General features: G+C 37.7%; 2 protein-coding genes across 2 annotated transcripts; one reads left to right on the top strand and one right to left on the bottom strand.

Annotated features, from left to right (window-relative positions):
• Nucleotides 1-2091: 2091 nt before the first annotated feature.
• On the bottom strand, nucleotides 2092-11095 carry LOC121951888 (E3 ubiquitin-protein ligase RNF126-like). The gene is made up of 9 exons (XM_042498376.1): nucleotides 10975-11095; nucleotides 8931-8989; nucleotides 8771-8831; nucleotides 8445-8683; nucleotides 7837-7905; nucleotides 7102-7171; nucleotides 5961-6054; nucleotides 5318-5433; nucleotides 2092-3239 (listed from the first exon to the last, which is right to left on the bottom strand). The coding sequence occupies exons 1-9, from the start codon at nucleotides 11047-11049 to the stop codon at nucleotides 3087-3089; spliced, it is 936 nt and encodes a 311-aa protein (XP_042354310.1). The 5' UTR covers nucleotides 11050-11095; the 3' UTR covers nucleotides 2092-3086.
• Nucleotides 11096-12335: 1240 nt separating this feature from the next.
• Nucleotides 12336-24397, top strand: sugp1 (SURP and G patch domain containing 1). The gene is made up of 14 exons (XM_042497318.1): nucleotides 12336-12445; nucleotides 15159-15327; nucleotides 15560-15663; nucleotides 16075-16323; nucleotides 16481-16604; nucleotides 16701-16801; nucleotides 18402-18525; nucleotides 18602-18930; nucleotides 20027-20133; nucleotides 20338-20515; nucleotides 20646-20752; nucleotides 22395-22540; nucleotides 23492-23621; nucleotides 23829-24397. The coding sequence occupies exons 1-14, from the start codon at nucleotides 12427-12429 to the stop codon at nucleotides 23853-23855; spliced, it is 1914 nt and encodes a 637-aa protein (XP_042353252.1). The 5' UTR covers nucleotides 12336-12426; the 3' UTR covers nucleotides 23856-24397.
• The last annotated feature ends 1518 nt before the right edge of the window (nucleotides 24398-25915 follow it).

Genomic DNA, 25915 nt, shown 5'->3' with positions numbered 1-25915 from the left:
TGATGACCTCACTGATTTGGAGCAAAAGACACACAAATATTTTGAACAAGTAAAAACAAATAAGAGGAACATTTCTTTTTACACAGTTTTACAACCAATTAAGTCAGCACTGAGCCTCTGTTCTGTCAAGGTCATGTAAATAAGCTATTAAAACCTATCTAACAGGTTTTTCTATTTGCAGAGGGTGGCAGCACCTCCTCTGTTTGCTTTGGTAACTTCGGGGCCATCAGGAATATTCATTTAATTTCTTATTTGTATTTCTGAATATAAAAACCTTCGGTCTGGTGACTCAGCCACCACCTGCTTGTTAATTTTTGCAAAAATATTCATGAGCTCGCTGTGAATGTCTGACAAACACGATTGGCATGGTGCCTTGTTTTGGGAGGTACTTGAAGACTTTTGAGTCACTTTATTCACATTGATTTGGAGTTTGTCATTATTTTAGCTACAAAGGTCTAACGTGCAGTGCCTTTAAATAGTATTTACATTCTGTGGAAGTTTTCATGTTTTTTTCCCCAATGACTAAAATTTTCTTGTACCAAACGCGGCTTTGTGTTTTTCAGAGTTACTTGGCATGTTCCTTTGTCTTCATGGTGTAGGCTTTGCCTCGATACTGACACAGCTAAAGTTAGACCATCCAGATACAAGTACATTTATACTACAATCAACTGGTGACGTATGTGTGTCCTTTAACCCTTTAAACCTGAGTTTGAGGTCTTTCAAAAACAGAAGAAAATTACACACACAAAATTCTTGATGAACTGAAGTCATTTGGGTCCCTCTTTAACAGCAGCAAAACTGTATCAAAACATCTGTGTACATATTGTAACATATCTCGTGCAATATAATCGAAATGTCATTTATCAGGTCATATTCTCAGAACCTCCCAAGCAGACAGGGGACTGAACTAAAAGTGAGTATCAATGCTCCCCCCAGAGTGAGCCTCCATTGACAAATATAGTAATTTATCACCTGAAAATAAGAACTGTTGTATTTTTGTTGCCATTGGATGATCCATTTATATTTCCACACAGAGCAAGACTTCATCCAGGCTGTTTCTACAGTAGCCCAAAAAAACTCAAACACTGGCTCTAGATAGGGTCATTTGCATTTTTGCGTCGACCACTGTTGTTCTTCGACATAAGCATTTCCCAAACCTGTCCTCCAGTTCAACTTGTCCTGCATGTTTCAGATCTCTCCCTGCTCCAACACAACTGAATCAGACGATGAGCTCATTATGAACTCCTGAAGCTGATCATCTAATTCAGCTGTGCTGCAGCAGGGAGAGATCTGAAACCTGCAGGACAGGTGGTACTCAAGGAGAAGTTTGGGAAACACCATCCTTCCTATTTAGAGCACAGAAGAAGTTTCAGCTGGTTACAATCTACAACCTCACCGCTAGATGCCAATAAATCCCAGGGTTCCTACACATTTTCATAGACAAATTTCAAAACTTTTCCATGACTTTTTAAGGATCCCATATATTCTTTTTCCTTGCCCCACCTGCCCAGCGTTTTTCAAACTTATATTATTCAAACTCTGTTCAAACATACTTCAGCGCTGACACATAATTAAGCTACATTATGCTGCCAGCTAAAGAAAATACATTCAGTGTTGTGTTACATAAATGTAATTTCATTTATCACACACGTCACGTTTCCATGACTTTTTCCAAATCTTCAAGTGATTTTTACGAGTTCCATTACTTTTCCAGGCCTGGAAAATGTGACTGTGAAATTTCAAGGTTTTCAGTGACCGTGGGAACCCTGAAATCTAACCAACTAAACTTTTAAAGGATTAGTTCGGATTCACCAAATTCACACAAAACCACCAACTTTCAGTCAAGACAGTGGTAAACCAGAAGCTCCCGTGTTCAGAAAGAAAATATTGTTGTTGTAAATGGAATCTGGTGCTGAAGAAAGCATCAGTTCAGTTTCCCTTTCCTTTCAGTTTTTCATAGGAGAGGGCTTTGGAGGGTTTTGGGTAGTACGACCAGACAAATGAGACTTGGATTACACTGCAGGGTTTGTTGGAGTTTGCAAAGGATAGGATAAAATTTAGAAACAGTTAATTACCAGCAGAAACTACAAATTTGTTTGTTTTAGCACTTTATTGTGACTGTACGAAAATTCAGTAAATAAAATAATTAACACTTGTTTTGTGAAACACATTTGGCCAGTTTCATAGAGGTAAGATGTTCCCATGCCTTTTTTTTTTTTTTTTTTTTTTTTTTACATTGCTCAATTTGTCTCATGGGCAGGGACTCAATAAATAAGTAGGTTTGTGAATTTTCTTGATTTACTTGAGGAATAAAAATGTGTCTGCTGTTAAGCTGTGAGGATCTTTACCTTGTCAAGATGCACCAAATACACCAAATAAAGCTCTAATAAAAAGAGAATCTAATAAAAAGAAAAAAAGTCCCTTAAGACTTATTAAATGCAAAATTGTGAAATCTTTTTTTTTTGTTCAGTAGTTTACCCAAATTCACATTCTCAACATCAGAGAGAATTTGTGCAAAATAAAAAAAAAAAGGTGCAAATAAATAAAAATCAGATGCATACACTCAGTTTCCTTTCCACATGGTTTTAGTTTGATCCACCAGCTGTACAGTGTTTCAAAATTATTCTCTATCTACTACACATCTATGGACTCTGCACCACCACAGGCTATGTTTTTTAAAAAAAGAGCATTCTGTCTTTTAAATATAAAATGTGCCCAGCCTTGTGGCAAAGACATGTCTCCATCAAAAAGCAGTCCACTCTGGCTCAAACTCCGCTCCAGTTCTGGTCACAATCCCGCTTTCATTACTATTCACAACCTCTCTGGATCCTCGTTCAACACTGCCCTGTCCCACCTCCTCAAATACTCGGCAACAATAGCAGCAGGAGCTGGACCCAGTGTCCGTTCAGCACAGGGGAGGAATGATGTCTTTAAGTCTGCAACTTCAAAGTTCAACTCGACTCACATCGTCCCCTAGAATTGAGACAGACTTTTGCCCTGGTCTCAGCTGTAGATGGGAGCTGTTGGGTCTCATTTAACGTACGTTGTGAGGTCTTCGGATGTGAGGTGACGGTGACTGTGAAAATCTATGAGTTGCTGGCTGCATTCTCATTGCTAGGTGAGCTGGGGGAGGAAGAGGATGAGGACGAGGGAGAGAAGTTCATTCCTGATAACCCTGGTGGGTCTGTGGCTGTGTTTTGTCCGCTAAGACTCTTCCTGCACACAGGACACGTATCATGCTGTGGGAAACAAGGAAAACCAAGACTCATGTAATCACTTTAAATATTTTCAATACATTTAAGTTATAATTTCCAAGATTTTCATTTAAAATAAATGTCTGTCATGTCCCTACCTATTACTGAATTAGGTAACACCATGGCAATTGAGCCTATGGCCCACTGATGGAAATATTGCAATAATAATGTTTGCAGTATTTTGATACTCACTATGTTACTGCAAATGCAACCATTTCCTACTGCTGATGCTTCACATTAAAGTTCCAGTGTGTAGCATTTAAGGGGATATATACAGAAATGGAATGTAATATAGTAAGTATGTTTTCTTCAGTGTAAAATTACCTGAAAATAAGATCTGTGTTTTCCTTACCTTAGAATGAGACGTTTCTATCTATATGGGGAGCAGGTCTTCATCTACAGAGATCGCCATGGTGCTACAGTAGCTCAGAATTGAAAAGCCAAACACTGATTCTAAATATGACCATTCACGTTTTCGCGTCGGCAGCTGTAGTTAGCAGCCCCTTCGCAACAAGGGCGTCGATGAAACATTCACTTGTAACGGGAAACTGCTTTAATCGGTGTTTTTACCCATTTAAATCCCCACGTCTGATTGTTCAGGAGAGGAAGAGACCTCTACGAATAATTCTGCTTCCGGTTAAAACCTCCTGAAAGTCTGAATCAGAATAGGGGAGAACTCATTAGCAGGTGCTAGGCTAGCAGTCAGTCTGCTGCTGCTGTTTATTTGTGTCGCTTTGCAGTTCACTCGCTCACACTGCAGCATTAAGAATAGCTTCAGATGTTTTCACAGCACGTAATGGGTTATAATTAACAAATTATCAGAGACAATTCAGACTTCACGGATTTGTTTAGCTGATATCAATCAAAAACCATGATCAGCGTCTGATATCAGTCTTGCAGATCTGTTTGGGATCTGCGTTTTGTGTACGAGAAATATTGATTTGGAACATGAAACTGCTTAATTTAGTCTTTTTACCAGTTTTAACCACCTGGTCCATTTGTTTTGGAGAGGAGGAGATGAGGAGAAATAATTCCACTCCCAGTAAAAAAAACAACAACAAAAAAAACCAAACCTGAACACTGGAAGAACTGTAACCAAGAGACGTTTTAGCTGGTTGCAGTCTATAATCCTCACCGCTAGGTGCCATTAAATCCCCCTAAATCTTACGCACTGTTCGTTTAAGAAATAATTTAACTGGCAAAACAAAGTTGATTGTTATTATGAAACAGTCACATTAAATGCAACATGTTTTTTAATTAAGCTTCGCACTCATGGCTATCATTCATCAAAAAAAATGCATCTCCAAAACAAGTCAATGTTCATTTTGGCATTTTTGATAGCAGATAAGTTTGAAATATTGCAAGAAGCTATGAAAGCGTCAAGAGCACCCACAGTGAGCTGTTAGACGAAGAGCTGCAGGCGACAGGCTGGACACCAACATAACGGGGTAACTAACTTTCACTTTCACTGTGCCCTGCTGTCTGCAGACTCACGCCATGTGCAGCATAAAATCAGATCGTGGTTGCTCACAGAAGGATGGAAAAAGGCAAACAAAAATTGCCTGACTTTTTCATTAAAAACGAAGAAGAAAGCTGTGACCTGTAATATTCAAATGCATTTGCTGTTACCACCAGAAACTACAGGTGTTGCCAAATGAGCCAGGACTTAAGTCTGTCAGATTGCCACGTAAACAAATCCACATTACTGGTAAACAAACAGTTACGCCCAGGATTATCATATAGTGTTTATCATGCCATACAGTCAACCTACAGCAGCACTCAGAAGTGTTTCTTAAAAGTAGGGGTGAAGCATCAGTTTTTTCAAACCCAAAGCATCTCTGCCTTACTTTTCGTGAACTGGCTCAGTGCCACTATTAATACATTCAACTGAAACTTCTGGCTGCTGTTTAAGGTGTTTTTGCAGTTCATGTGTTACATTAATAGCTTCAGAGGTTTTCACAAACCAACATAGGTTATAATTAACAAATTATCAAAGACAAATCAGACTTGATCACGCTGATACCAATCAATTACCATAATCAACTTCTGACAGATATACATACCTGTTCAAGCCATGGTACTATACAGTCATTGTGAAACAAATGATTGCACGGCAGTTGTCTAACATTCTCCTCAATGCTGTAGTCTTCTTTGCACACAGGACACTCTAAACCAGCACCTGCACAAACAGAAAGTGACATACTGTTCGTCTGTCTGTGTGTGAGAGACCCACAGACTCAGCTACATGAGAAATCGTGATCACACTGATTGTTTATTTGAGTTTAGGCAGTGTTGTGCCGTGTAAGATTCAATTCAAGCACTTCATTTCATACCACTAGAAAGGAGAAGAACATATATATGCAGGAATCTTTTAGCATTAGTCTGTAATTGTGTAAGACTAACAGAAAGTTATATATAAAAAAAGCATTTTCAGAGGTTGCTAATTGTCAGCTGTCTTCTCTTAATAGAGAAAACGGTTATTGAATCACAGGTCTATGCAAACAAAAAGTGTATTTTTTATGTGGCATGTTAGGAAGGTTCGGTGACGTGTGTCTGTATGAAAGCAGTACAAAGAACAGCACTGATCAAAAGGAGAACTTTTCTGTTTTGAAAGTAACTCAAAAAAGCTGCCTCTGGAGCAGAATGGGTGTTACATAATGTTTGAGTAACTGTACGAGAGAGTATGAGATAGAGACACAGACTTACCCACGTGCTCCTCTGTAATGGTAATGGTGGGTAAACTCTTTATTCTTTCTCTGTCTGCAGGGGGGGGGCCCGTGTTTTCAAACTGGTTCAATAACTACAAGTAAAGAAGAATCTCAATAAATCATTCAGCATGGCAACATGACTGTTTTGTGAATGACAACTTTTAGACATTTACTTACAATATCTATCCATGTGTCAGGTCTAATGGACAAAGTTAATTTACCAGCTAAATTCTGGCACAAAAGTGCTGCTTGTTTAGTTTGTTTAGTAGCAGGGTACCATTCATATATACTCCTTTCGAAAAAAGAAAAGCTATTTTTTGAAGGGGACCTACCTAAAACCTCAGGCTTCAGACCATTCTGAATACTTTGTTTTAAACAGTTTTTTTCTACTATGCCTACAGTCAAGGTATACTGATTTTCTTTACATAATCATTTTCTCCAGGCACACAACAGCAAGTGTTTACATTAGGTAGCCTCATGTATAGACTACGTAATGTAAACACTTGCTGTAGTGTGCCTGTAGTTTGGAGTGTGCCACCTGATGTTGGTCATTTCTCCCTGATTTTGGATCATAATCCTGCTAGAACACGTCCAGTTGTGTTTAGAAACTTTTATTGGCGATTTTTCACAAAAGAAAGTGCTGCAACTCAGTCATTCCCATAGCTGCAATAACGGTGCAGAAACAGCAATATGGAAGACCCCGATATGCTGACCAATGAGAGCTCCTGGGTTTTTTCAGGAGGGGAAAGAGACAGGCACTAAACAATGCCTTCTTAGACAACGGTTGAATACAGGTGTCCCAGCACAGTCTGTATATATATATACATAAAAGTGTTTTTGACCATTAAAGAATGTAAACATTTTCTATGAGAAACCTTATATACATGTATGAACCTGAAAATTAGCCTAAAAGGTTCCCTTTAAAAGGCAGAAATAACTTTAAGGACTTTGAATCCTGCCATTATGGCACTGCTATGAAATAAAATATACTAAACCACTATACAATGAATCAATAATAATGATTTTTAAAATAGTACTTTTCCTTGGGCTCTATTGAAAAGATTCTTAGAAGGCTGAAGCTGCCTAATTGACATGCAGTTTTATCTCCATTGTTACAGAACAAATAACCCATTTTATACCTGTGTAATGATAGCATCGAGACCATTGGCGCCCCAGGCATAGTCCATTGGATTGGAGTGTAGCATACCCCTACAAGGCAAGAGGACAATCAACAATAACAAAAAAAATACTTAGTAATAATAATAATAATAATACACTGGATTTATATAGCGCCTTTCCTGAACTGAAGGTCACTTAACAAACAAAAAGGGGGAGGGTCTAGGAATAGAGGACAATGCTCTGTCCCCAAAAGTGCAGACTATAGATTTATGGGTGGAGAGGAGGTTTGATGAGGCAGATCTTAGGGGCCATGACGGTTGGTAATGGGAGAGGAGGGCAGTGAGGTAAGGGGGGGCTAGAGGGTGAAGGGCTTTGAAGATGAGGACCAGGATCTTGAAGGTAATCCAGTGGGAGACAGGGAGCCAGTGAAGGTTTTTTCAAGACTGGGGTGATGTGGTGCCAAGATTTGGTGCAGGTGAGGAGTCGGGCAGCTGCATTCTGGACTAGTTGGGAGTCTATTGAGGTGGAGCTGATGCCATAAAGGAGTGAGTTGCAGTAGTCCAGATGGGAGGAAAGAAGGCGTGGATTAGTCTTTCAGCAGCGGGAGGTGTGAGAGAGGGTCGGATCTTGGCAATATTGCGGAGGTGATAGAAGGAAGTTTTGACAACTTGGCGGAGATGAGGCTCAAGGAGAGGGTGGAATCATAGTGATATGAAACAAGTAAACAGACATGGATCACATTTTTTTATACTTACCACGGCCCCATCCCGATATTTGGCATGGCTGTAGGAGCTATGATTCCATTTACTAACTGCTGGATAATTCTGTGTCCGGAAAAAAAAAAAATCACACAAAATAACAACAATTTCAAAACTTGAATCAAACTGAGAAATTAAACTTGTCTTTTACATTAATTGCACAAAAAGAAAATGCCTGTACGTAATAATAGTTTTACAATCGCAAAACTGCATTAATAATACAATCATATACAAAATATCTACTGTTTGGTATTAGTGGGAATATTGGCTCCTTGTTATTTATCTAGTATTACTAGATATTAAGTGTTTTTGTTGCTGTTGTTTTCTTTGAATTAGGTAACATGCTTTTACTAAGAAGCATACCATATAACTTTATGTTATTTTTCTTGGATCTGTTATTTTAGCAAAGTTCTACATTATGTTTACATGCATCTAAACACATCATGTCAACGTGTTCTAAAACTGGAAATAATATTGTTTGAAGTGTTTCCTACTATAACATAGGAGGCAGGTACTACTCATACAAAAGCAGCTTCTTGTTTCCCCTAAACCCTCTCGTGTCCCACAACAACCTCCAACACACTCAACTGCTGAAAATGTCTCACCCCTCTAATGTAGGCACTCCTTCATGGCGCGTGACCTGTCGTCGAGGAACATGTCGACCCCGCGGTTGCCGCGCACTGTATCGTTGCCGTGATGCCATTTCCCTTTCTCTCCTGTTCTCTGTCTCTCGGTTGTCCTCCGTGGGTAACCGCGTTCGAAGGTCAAAGTTCTCATCAAAAATCCCAAGGGCAAATGGACCGTATCCAGAGGGAAATGTGAACAAGTGTTGGTGATCCATGCTCTAACAGAAAAGACAGAGGCAATGTCAAATCATGGTGCAGTGTGCAAAATGTGTCCTGAACCAGCATATTTAACAAGTCACACTGACCTCAAAGGCTGGGCGGTTCTGCTCACTGGTGGAGGATGTGGATGCGGACCCATTTTCAGTACTGCACCAAAACAGTGGTAAAGACAGTAAAAAGCTAAGACTCAGAAATCCACTTTAACATGGAATTAATCAAATTGATGAGACACAAGATCGTCCATACCTTCTTTCCTCAGGCAGCTCCTCAATGAAACCAGATTCACAGCGTGGACAGGTGTAGTCCTACAGTAAATATATATATATATATATACACATGTGAATATCAAGTATGTATTAACGTAGCAACTGAATACATTTTTATGTCACAATTACAGTCTCAGAAAAAATGCATCACAGTATATAGTATGATGATTGCATAATGCATAATGATTATCATTATTAGAAGTTCAAATTTCCCTTAAAAAATGAAAACATTTTATTATTTTACTATAATGGGAAACTGGATTTTTTTTTAGTACCATCCAGTCACTTTTTTAAAAATTATTTTTAACACCATCGATGAGAAAATGTACATAGTATGATAACTGTCAGTTTTTATTCCACGATATACCTTGATGTCTAATGCTGGAAATAAAATACATACTTTCCTGTAAACATGCCTCTGTGATGTGCACACCATGCCAATTTGCACATCCTGCACAAAATTGTACAGCTTATTCAGATACAGCTACATTGTACATATTTGTTATGTTATAGCATAATCTCAACATTATTTTTTCTAATTGTTTCTATTCTATATTTAAGTTCTTTATTGTTCTTCTAACTATTTGTATTGAATGTTTAATTTATGCACCAAAAACCAAAGCAATTGAAAGTGAAAACCTACTTAGCAATTAATTCTTTTCTGATTCTGAGGTTGATGTGGACCATTAGGGTAATCAATACCATCCATCCAAGATGCCTCACACACACACACACACACACACAACACACAGCAGTGGAGAAAGTATTCACATCCTTTACTGAAGTAAAACCATCCTGTGAAAATAGAAGAAACTCGAAGTAAAAGTCCTGCTCTGAATTTTTAACTTAAGTAAAAGTAATTACGTATAGTCAGGAATATGTACTTTAAGTATTAAAAGTAAAAGTAACCAATGAAGTCATTTTTTTAAGGAAATCAAAATTATAATTACAATGTCAAAATTATTTTAATGAAAAAAATACTTAAATGATTATTGAAATATTTGACAATTAGTTCTCTGTGATCTCATTAATAAGTTAACTTTCCATTGCTGCCGTACTTGTTTAAACTGTTGGGTAATTTCATTCATAACAAATCATCATATTTTTTTACATAATTCTTGTGTTTTTTTTAAGCAAAAATCATTATTTGTAAACTAACTGAAGCTGCCAGATACAAGTAGTGAAGTAAAAAGTACAATATTATGAGATGTAGTGGAGTAAAAGAACAAAGGAGCATGAAAAGAAAATACTCAAGTAAAGTACTAGTAATTTATACTCAATACCTGACAAGCTTGTGGTTAAACAAATTTTACATGCTATGCCCAATTAGTACACATGATCAGCTGACAGTACGCTGTCACACAGGTGTGCAGCTGAGTTACTGTCCATAAAGTAAATGTTACTGTAACATTCAAGAAGCTTCCCATGAATGGCTTGACACACACTGCTGTGGCAGGCGGGCGGGTTGTTGCAGCAATGTTGACTGACTCTGGATAGGAGCGATGTGTGGTGAAAGTTTTACTTCTTTTTGCGGTATGACCACAATAACCTAAAAGCAAGCCTTATAGAGAAGAGGTTTAAATCGAGACTTTTACATTATCTGTCTGAAGTCATTAAATCAAAACCAGAATGAGCCATGCACCCCCTGAAATAAACGAAATCTAATACAGAAAGTGCACCTACGCTTTCTTCTGTTAGATCGCCTGCTTACGTTAAACGCCACCACTATGAGACCTAACAGACTGTTAAGATGGACGCTGACCAAAAGCCATATAATACACTGCGACATAACTTCGCTAAAATTATATATTTAAAACACAGGAGAGTAACGTGAGTGTACCAGCCAACTTAATTACAACCACTTGACTGTCACTGTGGACCGTTGTTACCAATGGGGCTAGCTAACTAGCGTAGCTCAACAGCAGTAACGGGTCGACGTGGGGTGCGCCACAAATACACACATAAAACAACACAAAATCATTTCTCATTTCTCAAGGAGGCAAATATCTCTCTTTTGTACTTACCGGTAAACGCGGACTTATCTCTGCTGAACACCGGTGACAAAAAAACCGGCAGGGCCGTGGGGGAGCTTCAGCCATTTCTAAGCAGGAGAGCAGTTCGTACGAAACGGACGGGTAGCAGCAAGGGACAACAAAACCTGATTTTTACAACGAGAAAAACGATGGTGGAAACGGAAACACACGAGCACCAACGTAACGTTACCATGGCAGCTAGAAAAAATTACTAACAAGAAGGTTTCCGGTTTAAGATTGACCTTCAAATAAAAGAGAGAAATATAACAAGTTTGTCAAGGGTCATTTATTTTTCGTTTTATAACACAGGGCTCTCCCTCACACACATAAAACATTTACAAGTATACAAAACAGATGTGTTTTAAATTATGTTTAGCCAGAGACTGTTCTTTATCAGAGGAGGAGGTTCCTGATTATTCCTGGTTCTTATTATTAATTTTATTATTATTAATGCTATTTTTATTATTTTGTTATTAATGTTATCATATCAATTATAAGTTATTCTATTCTATCATTTATAATAATAGTAGTAGTAGTAGTGGTAGTAATCGAAGTAGGCTGGTAGTAGTAGTAGTAGTAGTGGTAGTAGTATTACTATTATTATTATTATTTTGACCCTCCCCGAAGCTACAAGTAGCCTACTTTTGAGTTGAGTATCCCTTAGTGACTGGCAAAAACTGCATGACTCATCCCTCCACCATAAATTGGTTATTCAGTTTTTAAAAATTAAAAATAACTAAGAAACTACTTTAACTAGGAAAGTTAAAAGACTTGAAAATCCCTTCAAATAATACAGAACATTTAGGAGCTGTAGTTTGGGGACAGTATTGAGGGGAAAACTGTACATGCATTTTCTAAAAATGTTCCTTTGGGGCTGTCATAATAGAAAACTCTGATGTCTGATGAAGCTATGGTGCCAAATTGGTTAGTAGTTTAGTCCGTGCCTGTGGTCCTACAAATTTGTAGACATCAGTTGATAGCAATGATACTCAGCTTAAGGCCCAGCCAAATCTAGCCCCTGATGGGGTGGCCCACTAGCCCCAATAAAAATAAATTGATTTATGGATTATTTTGTACTTTGAACGTAACTTATGTTGCAAGATACAAAAAAGTGTTGAAATGGATCTTGTTGATAATAAATAAGTGCCAGGGGAACTGATTTGTCTTATATATTCTTGTTTTCTGATAGATATTATCATTGTGTGTTTATTAACTTTCCCCTGGCCTCATGCCATTTTGGAAAAGTGGCCCCTAGGCAACTCTTCAGTATCTAAGGTCCATAGCTAAAATTGGTGCTTTTATTCTGGAAAAACTAAGACCGGAAAAGTGGTTCTCGCGTTTACCAGTGGACTCACTTCACAGATAAGCTAACGTTAACAAAGCTATAGTGAGAGGCCGTAAGCGTCGTTTTTGAAACATATTTGTACTCCTGCTGCTACGACTATGGAGCCCAGCGATACAGGTAAATCTTTACTGTGAATCTGACTTTGATACTCACGCTAAATGTCTAGCAACGCCCTTTAGGAAACATTTTAGCTAGCCAGGTTAGCTGTTAGCTGTTAACGTAAACTGTTAAGCTTCGGTAGCCTGAGGAGAAATCGCTCGTTGGCGTAACCAGTATACAACGATAGCCAACAGTAGCTGTCGGCAACATTTAAGTTAGTTATCAAATAAAACAATATGCATTCACTCAAAAAACGCTAGCATATTTTTTTTTTAGCTTTTTTTTGCAGCCTGTTATATATGAATTTATTGACATGAATATTGTTTCCCCCCTCAGTTCTTAGCTTTTTAAAGTTGTTATGTTGTTTAATTTAAAGAAGCTTTCTTGTATGTTAGACTGCAATGCAACGTTAGATTAAGTTTCAAGTTTTATTTTCTATGTCTGCTTCAGACAGGGAATAAACATAGTTTTAAAACAGTTATTCCTGTAACGCGTCAGACATATCAGTAGACAATATTGTAAGCTACCATATGTTGCCATTTGTGAGAAGATGGATGGATGGATGGATGGATAGATAGATAGATAGAAAACTTTAATAATCCCCAAAGGATAATTGCATCGTCATAACAGCGACATATGATATAGATAAATTAAACAACAGTGATATATTAAAATAGACAACAATGATCGATCAGAACAAAATATATAAATTGAAACAGTGATAGATTAAGATTGAAAAACAGATGCAAACACAGGAGGCTATGTGACTAAAAGCAGGTAATTGAATACCTAGATAGACATATGAATAAATATATGTCCATGTTATTGGACTTTGTGAAGTTGATACAAAAAATTGCAAAAATTGATACAGCGTAGTATTGCAATGTTTTGCACGGCAATATTACATCAGTACATGACACCAATTATCACATTTTATGAATTAATAATAACAATAATTTTAACTGAAACAAAATGTTGCAAATGAAAATTAAATTTTTAGTATCCCAATACAATACAAGATCAATTGCTTTTTTCAGTTTACAGTTTGTGACAGTACAAATGGCTGAAGTGAGATGAACAGGCAGATAAACTTTATTGTATTAGATAAAATAGATGTTGTCAAAGTTTTCCTTTGGTATAACTTGCAGCAGAAATAACATAATAAATCTCAATATATAGAAATATATAAAGTATTATAATTAGCATATCACAAAATGTTTTAAATCACAATGACATTGTATTATGACTTAATTATTTTTCATAATATCATATCGTGGAGCCTCTGGCGATTCCCAAAACTAAATCTCAGTCAGCTAAAGATTATATGAGACAGCTATGCTTAAGGTCATGGTCAGGTCAGCAGCAGGCCTGAAAGAGACTGTTGTAGCCATGTTTCATCCGTGGTCTCCCGACTATGAGGGAGGGAGCACAGCTGTTCAGATAAGGAGGCGCTGCCTGGCTCCATCACTATAGCAACCAAGGTTAGAGAAAGAAGTGTAGCACTGTGTCCCGCACTGTGCAGACCAAATGTCTCTTCCTAGATATGTGATTTAGAGCCAGCAAGTTCAGCATAGTTGGCTTTTTAAAGTTAGCGACCAGTAGAATCTCCACACACTTACAGATTGGTGCAGCATAACCTTATTAGGGAACACATTGTGATTCTCAAGAGAAAACTGTTGGGGTTAAATACAAGGCTTAGACAAGGACACTAACACAGTGTATGCAGTCCGGAGATTTTGTCAAACTCTGTATGTTCAACTGTGATTCTCCTTGATTAAACCTTCATTAAATACTGTGTGTAATCAATGGAAATCTGCAGTTTTCTTCAGCCAGTAAAAAAAAAACTCCCCTCCCAAAAAAACCCTTTAACTGAGAAAAAAATGGTAGAAACCTCAGGAAGAGCAGCGGACAGATGTGCAATAGATGTTGTGTTTATAGAACAATAAAATTACAGTAATCAATATGGCAAAATGATACATAGGTAGAGAGAAAGAAGGAGCAAGTGAGAGATGCACAGCAACAATAATAATAATAATAATAACATAACATACACCAATAGTAATAGAAATAGGAATATTAATAAATGCAGTTTATGATAATACAAATATATGTGATATATATTGTAGTTTATGTATCTGGCAATAATAACCTCCCGCAATTTCTCCTTATCAATACATGTTGGCCTTTAAGAAGTTGGAACATAACAATATCCAGTAGTTTGGCAGATGTCATAGGATGCATGTCAGAAAATGTCAATGTTACCTTTGCTTATTGAGCTTATGACTCCATTGCACCTAAAACTTCAGAATGCTCTGCCAGCACCCTTATGGTCTGCTGACTCTGTGGTTTATTTTAAAAGCCAGCCAAAGATGCACCTGTTTAGACAGGCATTTTGGTAACCTGTCTGCACAAGCTCTGTATTTTCTTAATTTTCTTTTGTGTATTTTTGTTGTGAATTGTCATTTTTTTCAACATGTATTGTTGAAATAGTTTTGCACTTTTAATTATGTGGCTCAGTTACTCACTTTATCCTCTATGCTTTCATTCTGGTTTGTTGTATATTGCCCTTGTAAAACATCTTTTGATCTATGTCTGCGAAAAGCACTCAATGAATACATTTTTACTAACTATTAACTTCACTTACTTACTTACTGTCTCAACTGCAAGCTTTACAACTGAATAAAATGCTTTCTTTTTTAATATATTGCATTTTCCTTTTTATCTTTTTTAGGGCGAGGAGGATGGAAGTCAAAGTCTATCCCCCCACAGAAAAACAAGATGAACATGTATATTATCCGTCAAGAGAATCTGATAGCTCAAAAGAAGAAGGAGATTGAGGCCAGAATGGCAGAGCAAGCAAAAATGAACGTGCAAACCACAAGCAAACCTCTGCCTCCAAGGTAAGGACATACTTATGGAGCTGCAGATCTGGCACAGATGTCTAAAAATTCAACATATGGACAGTCTTGTGGAAATAATTTTAGTATTTTAAATACAGTGTCTACTGTATGTCTGGTGCTTCTCATCAGTATTATTATGTATTAATGTTTTCTTTGACACCAGCATTTGCCTAAAATCTATTTAAAAAATTCTATAATTTGTGACATATTTCATCCACTCTGATCCCATTAGTTCTCCCACTCTTCAAGGAGCCTCCTCAAACAAGTTTGCAAATGATGGAAGCTTCTTACAGCAGTTCATGAAGATGCAGAAAGAGAAGTCCAACAATGTGTCTGGTAAGTACCCTGATCAGTTTTAACTAAAAGGTTACAGTGATGTTTTTTGTCATTGTCTTATCACAAGTTATGTGTTACCTTAATGTTGTATATTTAACATAGCAAATGGGGAACAAAATTATAATAAACATAACAATGTTGTTGTGGCTTATGTAAAAGACAGATAAGAGGCTGTCTACTATGAGTTCTTGGCTGCTGTAGAGTTGTGGGAGGAAAAGGTTTTTTAAAAAGGGCTTCCTGACCTAATGAATCTACTAGAACAGGAAGCATAAAAATACCTACTTGTGTTGGTTATATGGCAAAAGTAGTGGTGATGAACAGACCTTACCATCTATAGCAGAAAGAATAAAACCTTTTCCATGAAGGCGTGTACTAAATTTTTAATAATTGGTCCTGTTTCACTCTTTCTAGGTTCCACAAGTGATACCAAACCTCCCACAACATTGACTTCACCACCAGGAGCAAATGCACTGCAGAAAAAGAGCATTCTTGTTGGCAAGCGGCCTGGCCTTGGAGTCAGTAGCATGCTTAGTCAGTTCAAGAACTACTCGCACTCCAAGAAGAATCCCGTTCTCAGCCAGAGGCCAAGTGTGTTTTGTTCTCCCGATGATGAAGATGAGGAAGAAGAGGCCGATTACTCCAGATTCTTAGAGATGAAAGGTAATTCAAGGCCTGTGTTTTTCAGTGTATCTCTGGACAACTCCGTGGCTCGGACATTTCAGTGCATCTTCTGCATTCTCCAGTGGCACAGTTGCCGTGTGACTGGCATATTGTCATAGGTGCCGTTAGAGTAAATGTACTCATAGCCTGCTTAAAGTCTCTCCCCCAGAGGATTCAGACACCAGACTAATTATCAACAAGATGGCCTCGTTTGTGGCGGAGGGAGGAGCTGAGCTGGAGAGAAAGGCCAAAGAAGACTACAAGGACAATCCTGTTTTCTCGTAAGTTCGAAGGACAGCAAGGCTTATTCAGATTTATTTACACATATATTGTTATATATAACACATCTGATTTCAAATGTCATCTTTGTCTTTCAGGTTTTTATATGATAAGAGCAGCCTGGAGTATCTATACTACAAAAAAAGAGTTGCAGAATTGAGAAAGGATTTGCTAAGACCCGAGGATACGTTGGATTATGGTAAGATTACCTCTTACACTCTGTCTTTTGTCTCTGTTTTCTTTGTCTCATCTTTCCTCACAGAAATACTACTATGTAATTGCAAGGGGGGTGAATATTATGTCAGAAAAGCATCGTCAGTTTCAGTTCAGCGTGACTAGTGATCACAGTATGAATTCACATAAACGTATGCGTATGCATTCACACTCAAGTGTGTGACTGTGTTATTGCTGCAAGTATTCAGTTGCATTTAAAAAAGCATCTTCATACTGGCTTTCAAGACCACACCATCATACAAAAATGGTTCATAGTCAGGGTTCTAATGTGGTTCACCATCAGACTGCTTCTTATTTTATGCTGAACATATACAGGCCATGGCTTTTTTACTTTTGTTCTTATTTTCTGTATTTAATAAAATGGGTTCCTATGCAGTATGTAAAAATATAGAATCTGATTTTAGGAAATTCCAAGTCTGTATAAGTGTGGAAAAAAGAAAAGAGCATGGAAGACATGTTTGTGTTTTTAGAATTTATCTGTTACAGAAGCCAGACAGTCAGCGTAGCCAAAATGTTAACCTCCGTGTGAAAGAGTGCAGGCCAAAACAAACTTGATGTTGACAAAGTAAGGAAAGAAGTATTTCGGTGGCTGAATTTACACTCTTACACAAGGTTGCCTCTGCACCTGTATGTTACAGCTTACAAATAGCTCAAAGTGCTTCATAACTGAACCAAACTCGGATATGTGCGACCAAATTAGTTTGAAAGAAAAAATGTGTCAATATCTTTCAACTGCAGATATTGACACAATGCTATTTTTACTGCACACAAGTACCACAAGTCACAAGTACCCAAATATGAAGCTTGGCTGAAAATGTATTAGTTATAATAGAATTAAGTGGTGATGTAGTTAACAGAAACAGATTATTGTTTCGGCCCAGGAAAATCATACCATTATCGCTGCATTCATCAACATTTACACGACAGTGAATTAACAAGACAGCACAGATACGGTGAATATGTAATTGTATAACTTTTTTCAACTTCTTTTCAGTTCTTATTCATAAAACAAGACAAAAAATTTGGGGCAAACAATTTTATTTATTCAGTATAATAAGGGAAAATTATTTGAGCAGGTAGCAGTACCTGGCTACAATCTTCTGGCAATCCATACATAATGGCATACATTGCCAGGATCCCTGAATTAAACATATTTGTTTTTGGAGTGGTCTTTGAAAGCTGCAAATTGAGTTCTGCACTTTAGCCAGTTGATTGTGATGTACACTTTTTTGTCCATATTGCTCACCCTATGTTGTGCTTCATTGAATTAAGAATTTAAAGATCGGGTATATTCTAGTCATAAATTGTTACACATGCAGACACAAGATTCACAGCAGGCAAAGTGTGTGTGGTGGAGCCTCTCTGGGCTTTACATGGTTTTCGGTTTTTGTTAAAATAAAAGCCTCACAACCATACAGTTCCCCATTTACCACCCCTGTCCCCCTTGCTCCTCCTTCCTCTTCTTATCCCCTACTGGCTCTAGACTGGTGGTGTGTGAGGGCCAGTTGAGTACGTTACAGTTGTAGAGTGTGAATTGAGTCCCAGTACTGATAGGCTGCTTAAAGTCTCCCCCCCAGTGGACGCGGAAACCCAGCAGGTGGCTGAGAAGCTGGCCAGGTTTGTGGCGGAGGGTGGCCCCGAGGTGGAAGCCATCACTGCTGAGCGTAACCGAGACAATCCTGCCTGCAGGTCAGTCACTGTTTCTTCACTCATTGTATTTTTTAAAGCCTGCTTTTACACAAAATATCTACTGTTCCTACTGCAGTTTTTTATTTGACCACCAAAGTCCAGCGCACCGCTTCTACAAAGAGAAAATACAGGAGTTTCGTGCTGCAGCCGCCCAGAGCTCTCCACCTCCAGCATCAGAGTCAAGGACAGACCTACAGCGACCAGCTGCTCCGTCATCAGCAGGAATCCCTCCACCGCTGAACCCTGCGTCTCTACCCCACATTCAGCAGGCAGAAACTCCGCCTGTCAAACGGAAGAGAAAGAGTCGATGGGGGTCTGAGGATGACAAAGTCGAGTTGCCCATTCCTCCCATTATTGTTCCTCCAGAGATTAATGTTCCAGACCCAAACACACCCTCTCTCTCCGGTACGTGAACTTGTTTTTTACATGCTGTATGCATCAAAGGTGCCCCTGACAAGAATTTACAGAGTCCAATCTGATTCATCAATTCTTGCCTGCTGATTGCTGACTTGAATCACTTTTGAATTTTTGCTCATTGATCCACATTCTTATTTGCAACTTTAGTTTCCATTCTTTCACCAGGAAAAAAAGAGCTTAATCACCTAAATGAATAATTTGTCTTCTTGACTTGGTATAAAAACTTATTTTGTAATAGGACGAATTCCACCCAGCACTGTATGTTGGAGGTACATGTATAGGTGCTGTCAGTGACGCTGTCCACAGTACTGAAAGGGAGCAGAAGAGATTGATAGACAGAACATCTGTTCATGCTTGCTTTTGTGGTTTTCAACAGAACTTTCCACTTTCTCTCAGAGAGGGAGAAAGAGATTCAAGCCGCAAGCTGCAAAAAGCTTTTTCTGCTCATCTACTGATTTTGATAAAGATTGGCTCATAAGCTCGAAAAAATATTTAGCACTCTGCAAGCGCTACACTCTAATGTGAGTTCTCTGATTAATACATTTACACCAAAATAAGTTTTATGTTGTGATGAATAGGCACAAACCAGAAGGTTCTGTGTAACATTAGGCATTCAGCACCCCCATATAGGCTGAATGGAATGATCCTTAATTTCATAACCACAATTTCTTGCAATTGAGACAATTTAACAGTGAGATTCAGGCTCCTTAGATTAAATCATCACATGGTGAACTATTACCAATCACCCTTAGTATGCATGCACATTTTGTTCTTTTGGGACATTTAGGTAATTAACATAAAACCTAAACTTGGTGTAACCCTTTTAAAAGGCAATGTCAATATGTTTTGGGAGCTGATGCTATTGTCCAATATTTTGCAACCTATATATACTAATTTTAGTATGCATTTTTGGAAGAGTCCTAGAAGATAATGTAAATATTATAGAGAAATAGGTAGTCCTGTCAGAAAACATGTTGATAAAATGGCACATAGTTTCATTTTTAATTTGCTACTTTTGCCACACTGTCAGTCTGTCCAGTAATTAATTTCTGAATATATAAGTTTGTTGTGACGTCTGTTTCAGCCCAGGAGCTGAGAGGCCTTGGTTATAAGAAGGGGAAACCTCTTGGTCTGGTCGGAGTGACAGAACTATCTGAAGACCAGAAGAAACAACTCAAAGAACAACAAGAGGTATAAATGTACCAACTAAATGTATTTATTAAGTGTAAATTAATTACACAGCTGTATTTTAACTAAACTTGAACTCAACCTCACAATACTTTTTTTCACAATCTATTGTTTTGTACCCAATCTTTTAGATCTTACACCCTGAATCTATTATCAGAAGATGTTTGCTCACTGCATGTGTGTTGCGTTTTCCCACACACTCTGTAGATGCAAGAGATGTACGACATGATCATGAAGCACAAGCGAGCGATGGCAGAGATGCAGGTGATGTGGGAGAAGGCCATTAGAGACCACCAACATGAATACGACAGTGATGAAGAAGTGGACCAGCAGGCGGGCACCTGGGAACATCGTCTCCGAAAGATGGAAATGGAGAAGACCCGTGGTAAGGCTGACCATCAGTGTGGAAAATTGCTCTTGCCTCTGTAACACTAGCAGCTTGATAGTAAGTTTTTATCAGTGTGAAGTGATCAACTGTTGCTGTAAAAAAAAAAATCTTGTCTGTGCCTTTCCAGAGTGGGCAGAATCTCTGACAGAAATGGGTAAAGGGAAACATTTTATTGGTGACTTCCTGCCCCCTGAGGAGCTGGAGAAGTTCATGGAGACGTTCAAGGCACTCAAGGTTAGTTTTCCTCTGAATTCACTTCAATTTTAGAGGGAAATGAAAATGACTTCTTCTTTGAGTGAGAGAAGGAGACAGCAAACTTTTTCCACATATATCTTTATTAGGCTGTCAATGCACAACATACATCCGTCTAAACGTACATGTTATCCGGTTTTAAATCATTATGAGAACAACAAACGCAGCACACAGCCCTAACATATCCCCCACCCCCACAAAGGGAAAAAAAACCAGGAAACAAACATATGCATGGGTAAGAGATTCAATACACAAAGACAAAGAAATAATATTTGCATATAGATAATAGTTCAGTTAATAAGTCACACTAATCCTCCAAGGAAGCGTCATCATTAACAAAAGACAGACTAGGGCCCCACGTTTTCTTAAAATTATTAGGGCAACTCTTAGTATTAAATTTTTTTTATCTTAATATAGAAGGACATTAAATCTTTCAGCCAAGAATGAGAAGGTGAAGGCTTTTGATCCTTCCAGTGAAGTAGAATTTGCCTATGGGCTGCAAGAAAAGCAAAAGCAATAATATTTCTCTCTTTGGTTGTGAATCTTGTTAATTCTTCAGTAACACCAAAAATAGAGATTAAAGCACTAGGAATCACAGGTTTATTGAGGGCTTGTGAGTGAATAATTATTTTCTCACAGGTAATTAAATGTTTGTGTAACCGTAAGAGGTGTGTTGTGGACAGAGAGAATAAATAGCTTCACCTCTTCTCTGCAGGATATTTTCAGAGTACTTGTTATATACATCTTTAATGTAATTTTTGGTAGCATTAGACATTAAATGCCTGCTTCTCCACAAGAGGGCCATACACATTTTCGTAGAGCCAGGGTCAGTTGGTAATGTCTGTAAACAGGATTGTGATCGTCCATCCATGCCTCTGTTTTCAAGCTGCTTATCCAGGTCAGGGGCACTGTGGTAACAGCCAGCAGAGCAATTCCTTTAGCTCCTCCTGAGGGATCCCCAGGAGTAGACTGTGATTGCCACTTGTTTGTTTGGAAGTTAAACCCAATGTGCCGCTGTTGTTGAAACCACACTTTTTTAAGTCCCTTTTGAAAGTTGAAAAAAAAAAGCACAGTATGTTATTAGAGATATATTTAAAGCCACTACTATATTTATGGAAAGTTATTTGAAAGTCAGCAGTCACATAAGATCCAGGATGTAACGGTTACATCCTGGATGCATTGGAGGCATGCAAGAAAAACAGTTTTCTGATATGTATAATGGTCATTTGGGGGGTGTAGTTTTCCTGTACTGTATTAAGTATGCTTCTTCATGGCATACCATTTGAGTGCAATAGCAAATAGAAATAAATGGAAAAGTCTTTCTGGGAGAAATATAATTAGTACTTGAGTCTTTGCAGGTTATATTCAGTGAGAACCACCAGTGCAGAATACACCGACTCTGCTGGATTTAACAGACTCAGATGACAGGCAGTGTTTTTGTTTGGTTTTTTTTTTCAGTTAAATCAGCTAAATAATAGAAAATGATCTTGCTTCACCTATATATTTAATGATTCAGTCATCTCTCCACCCTCCTTTAATTTTAGAAAGAGACAAAATGGTTAAATGGTTCAATACTTAAGTGTGGATGGCGTGATTGCACAACTTAAGTCTCCTTGACTTGCAGGAGGGCCGAGACCCAGACTACTCAGAATACAAAGAGTTCAAGTTGACGGTGGAGAATCTTGGTTTCCGAATGCTTATGAAGATGGGCTGGAAGGAAGGAGAAGGCCTGGGCAGTGAGGGACAGGGCATCAAGGCTCCTGTCAACAAGTAAGCATTCATCTTCAGTACGTTTACCTTTTGTTGCTCTCACTCGGGGTGCACTTGTCATTCTTGTAAGTGAAGCAACACTAATATTTTTTTAAAGCGTAAAAAAAAATAAATTTCCAGTTCTGTAAAGTCAACCAGATAAAGTGCACAGTAGATTACACAAGAGAAACAAATTTCAAGTGTTTATTTCCAATTATTGTTTTTGTTGAATAGAAATTCGTCTTTTGTTTTTCGTGAACACAAATTTCTTACTATCTCTCAAGTCTAGGCTGTCCACCTGTGAGACGCAGTGTGCATCTTTTGTTGCCGTTTACACCCGAACAGACCTTTCTTCACAGCAGACGCTTTGACTTGTTATAGTTGGCATTAACGCCGAAAACGCACCAAGTAGCAGCTCGCCGCAACAATTACATCTTTATACAGATGGGAGACGTGTTTGTCTTTTAGGCAGGAAGAAATTCTTTGTAACGTAGGTCAACATGTCAGAGAAGTCACTCTGTTTACTGACTGGCTGTAAGTATTTTACAGCTGCAACTGCTGCTAAAAGTTAAACTATCCTCAACGTTTAGTTTGGCTTCAGTTTGCTGCAGAATCAAACAGCCTCAGCTCAGAGTGGCTGCTGCAGCTTTCCATCGACATAGCATGAGCTCAGGTCCCACTTCGCTGCTGCTTGTTGTGCTTTTCGAGTGACAACAGCTCTGTTTCATTGAAGTGTCCCAGTAAGCCATTATAGTGTTACAGTGAGCCACATGTACAAGGACCCTGAAACTAAAGCAGCTAAGTGGAATTCAGCCATCCATTATTTTTTTATTTATGCCTGAAGTTCTTCTACTGTGATCTTGTGAGAAAAAGACCAGAATTGTAATGATTTTGCTTTTTCCAGCGAGATATTTTGTTGGTTCTCAAATTACCTCAAACTAATTTTGAGTGTCTCTCTCTGTCTCACTACAGGGGAACTACCGCTATGAACGGAGCAGGGTTTGGAGTTGACCGCCCAGCTGAGCTCACAAAAAGTGACGACGAGTATGACGCTTATAGGAAGAGGATGATGCTTGCTTACCGCTTCAGGCCCAACCCCCTGGTAACCTCTGTTTCATATTGTTTTCAGTTTGTTGTAACAATATTCGGTGAATCTGCATTAAGTGCAAAATCCATACTCATTGAATAGTGTTACTGGCTTATTAGCGTTTTTCATTCTTTCACTGTGCTGCTGATCCACTTAAAACATTAGAGTGTCCTTTGCTGTGATATTTGGATTTAATATTGTGTTTCTTTGTTGTTTCCACAGAATAATCCACGGAGACCATATTACTGATGTAGAGGACTGTTTTTGTTTATTCTCGTTTGTCATTACTTCAAAGTTCCTTGCTGCTGCCACAGTTCTGCACGGTTGTGAAGTGGACACTGTCGCACCATAGAAATTTTCAAATTTGAAATGTGTGATGAGTAGAGAGATTGGCTGATTCTCTGTCACAACTGAGGTTTAACTTGAGAAAAAAGAAGTCAAAATGTTTTCTTAAAATGATCGCATTAGATCAGTAATGATCATGTTTTGTTACATTTTGTTTTAATACTGTAACAGCTTCAAATCTCCTAAAATGTATACACTCACATCGCCTGACTTCCGGAATGATTTCACTCTTCGGTTTGTTACCATTTTGTTTCCTTTCAGACCTCGACTTTGAATTCCCAAATTTTATAACACGGTTCTGTATTAGGACACAATCTTATGTATAATTTTTGCATCGAGTAATTTATCTCACTGTGCTATAACTAATTTTTGATTCCTGTCATTATATTCATCAGTATTCACAATAAAACATGGCCACTTAATGAAATGTGGAGTTATCACACTTACGTCCTTTCTCTTTATTCTTATCATCATCATCATTTACATTTATTATTATCAGTATATTAGGAAATAAGTAGGAGCTAAACTCACCTTCAGTTTGTGTTGATATTGTTGATAACTGCCATCTGTATTAATTTCTGTATGGCTCCTGACAGCAGTCAGCCATGGAGTAGAGTCAGCCAGGTTCAGGCTGCGGGTGGTGAGGAGGAGGGTGACAGATCAGTGAAATCGGACCTTCAGTTTGCCATTCCCTTGGGCGGTTTACACGGGATAAATATAACTCCGAAATCCCAGCTAAGCAAGTGTTGGTGTTGCCTTCAGCATCAATCAGAGGCAACTTAAGCCATATTATAAGGTAAACTAAGGCTTTGGTTGGTTTGGTATTGTGAAGTTTTCAGTTGAATTTTAGGGTTCAGCTAACGATTATTTTAATTAATTATTCGGTTTATTTCAGAAAGGCAGAAGCAGAAAATTGTGAAAAATGTACCTAGAGCCAAATATAATATAATCAAACTTTTGGTTTTATCTCAAACTCAATCCAAAATATAAAATATAGTTGATTAGCCATGTTTTAAGACAGAGAAACACAGCAAATCCTCACATTTATAAGTGGAACTCTTATATAATCTTATATAATCTTTGCCAATTATTTTTCTGTAAATCACAATATAATCAGTGTTTGGGACTGTTTTTTCAATATATATATATATAATATATATATATATATATATATATATATATATATATTTATATATATATATTATATATATATATATATATATATATATATATATATATATATATATATATATATATATATATATATAGGTATTGACCAAAACCAAAAAATTCGAACACATCAAATAGAAAAGTGTCAGAGGCTTTACAGGATGAAGTCAGGTGTCGTGGGCTCTTTTAGGGAGATTACAATGAAAGCCACCGAAAACTCTGCAGACAACCTTAAGTGTTACTTTTATAATGTGGTGGTTCTCTGCTATATTTCTATGATGCAAATATGATGATACTATATATACTATACTACTATAATATGATGAAACTTTGGATCTTCAAACATGTCCACAACCCACTGGTTTGTTTTTTAAATGGCTCTATTTATCAGTTTAGTCATTTATTAATTCATAATATAACCTGTTGCAGTTCATTAAAAAAGATGGTCAAACTTTTCTGCCACACTTTCCCTTATTTTGTTGTCTGTATCATTCTTGCCATATTGTCTGTAATGAACATGTATGTGAATGTGACAGCTATGGATAATTCTGGAGTATTGTGGCCGACATGGACTCACAACATCATCTTTAATATTTTTTAAACAAAAGAAAAGTACTGAAAATGTCTGAAATGTGACAGGTTGGCACACAATAGCATGAGTCATGCTGATTATACTGCAGAAAAAGGTCCCATTTTACTACTCAAAACCCTTTCTCATAAAAAGTACAGGGTTCCCAAAGTCACAGATTTTCATAAAAACATTTTCCAGGCCTTGAAAAGTCATGGAATAAGTA

The sequence above is a fragment of the Plectropomus leopardus genome, chromosome 12 (assembly GCF_008729295.1).
Source record: "Plectropomus leopardus isolate mb chromosome 12, YSFRI_Pleo_2.0, whole genome shotgun sequence".
NCBI classification, from domain to species: domain Eukaryota; kingdom Metazoa; phylum Chordata; class Actinopteri; order Perciformes; family Serranidae; genus Plectropomus; species Plectropomus leopardus.
The sequence above is the reverse complement of the archived record's forward strand: the minus strand, read 5'-3'. Positions and strand labels throughout refer to the sequence as shown.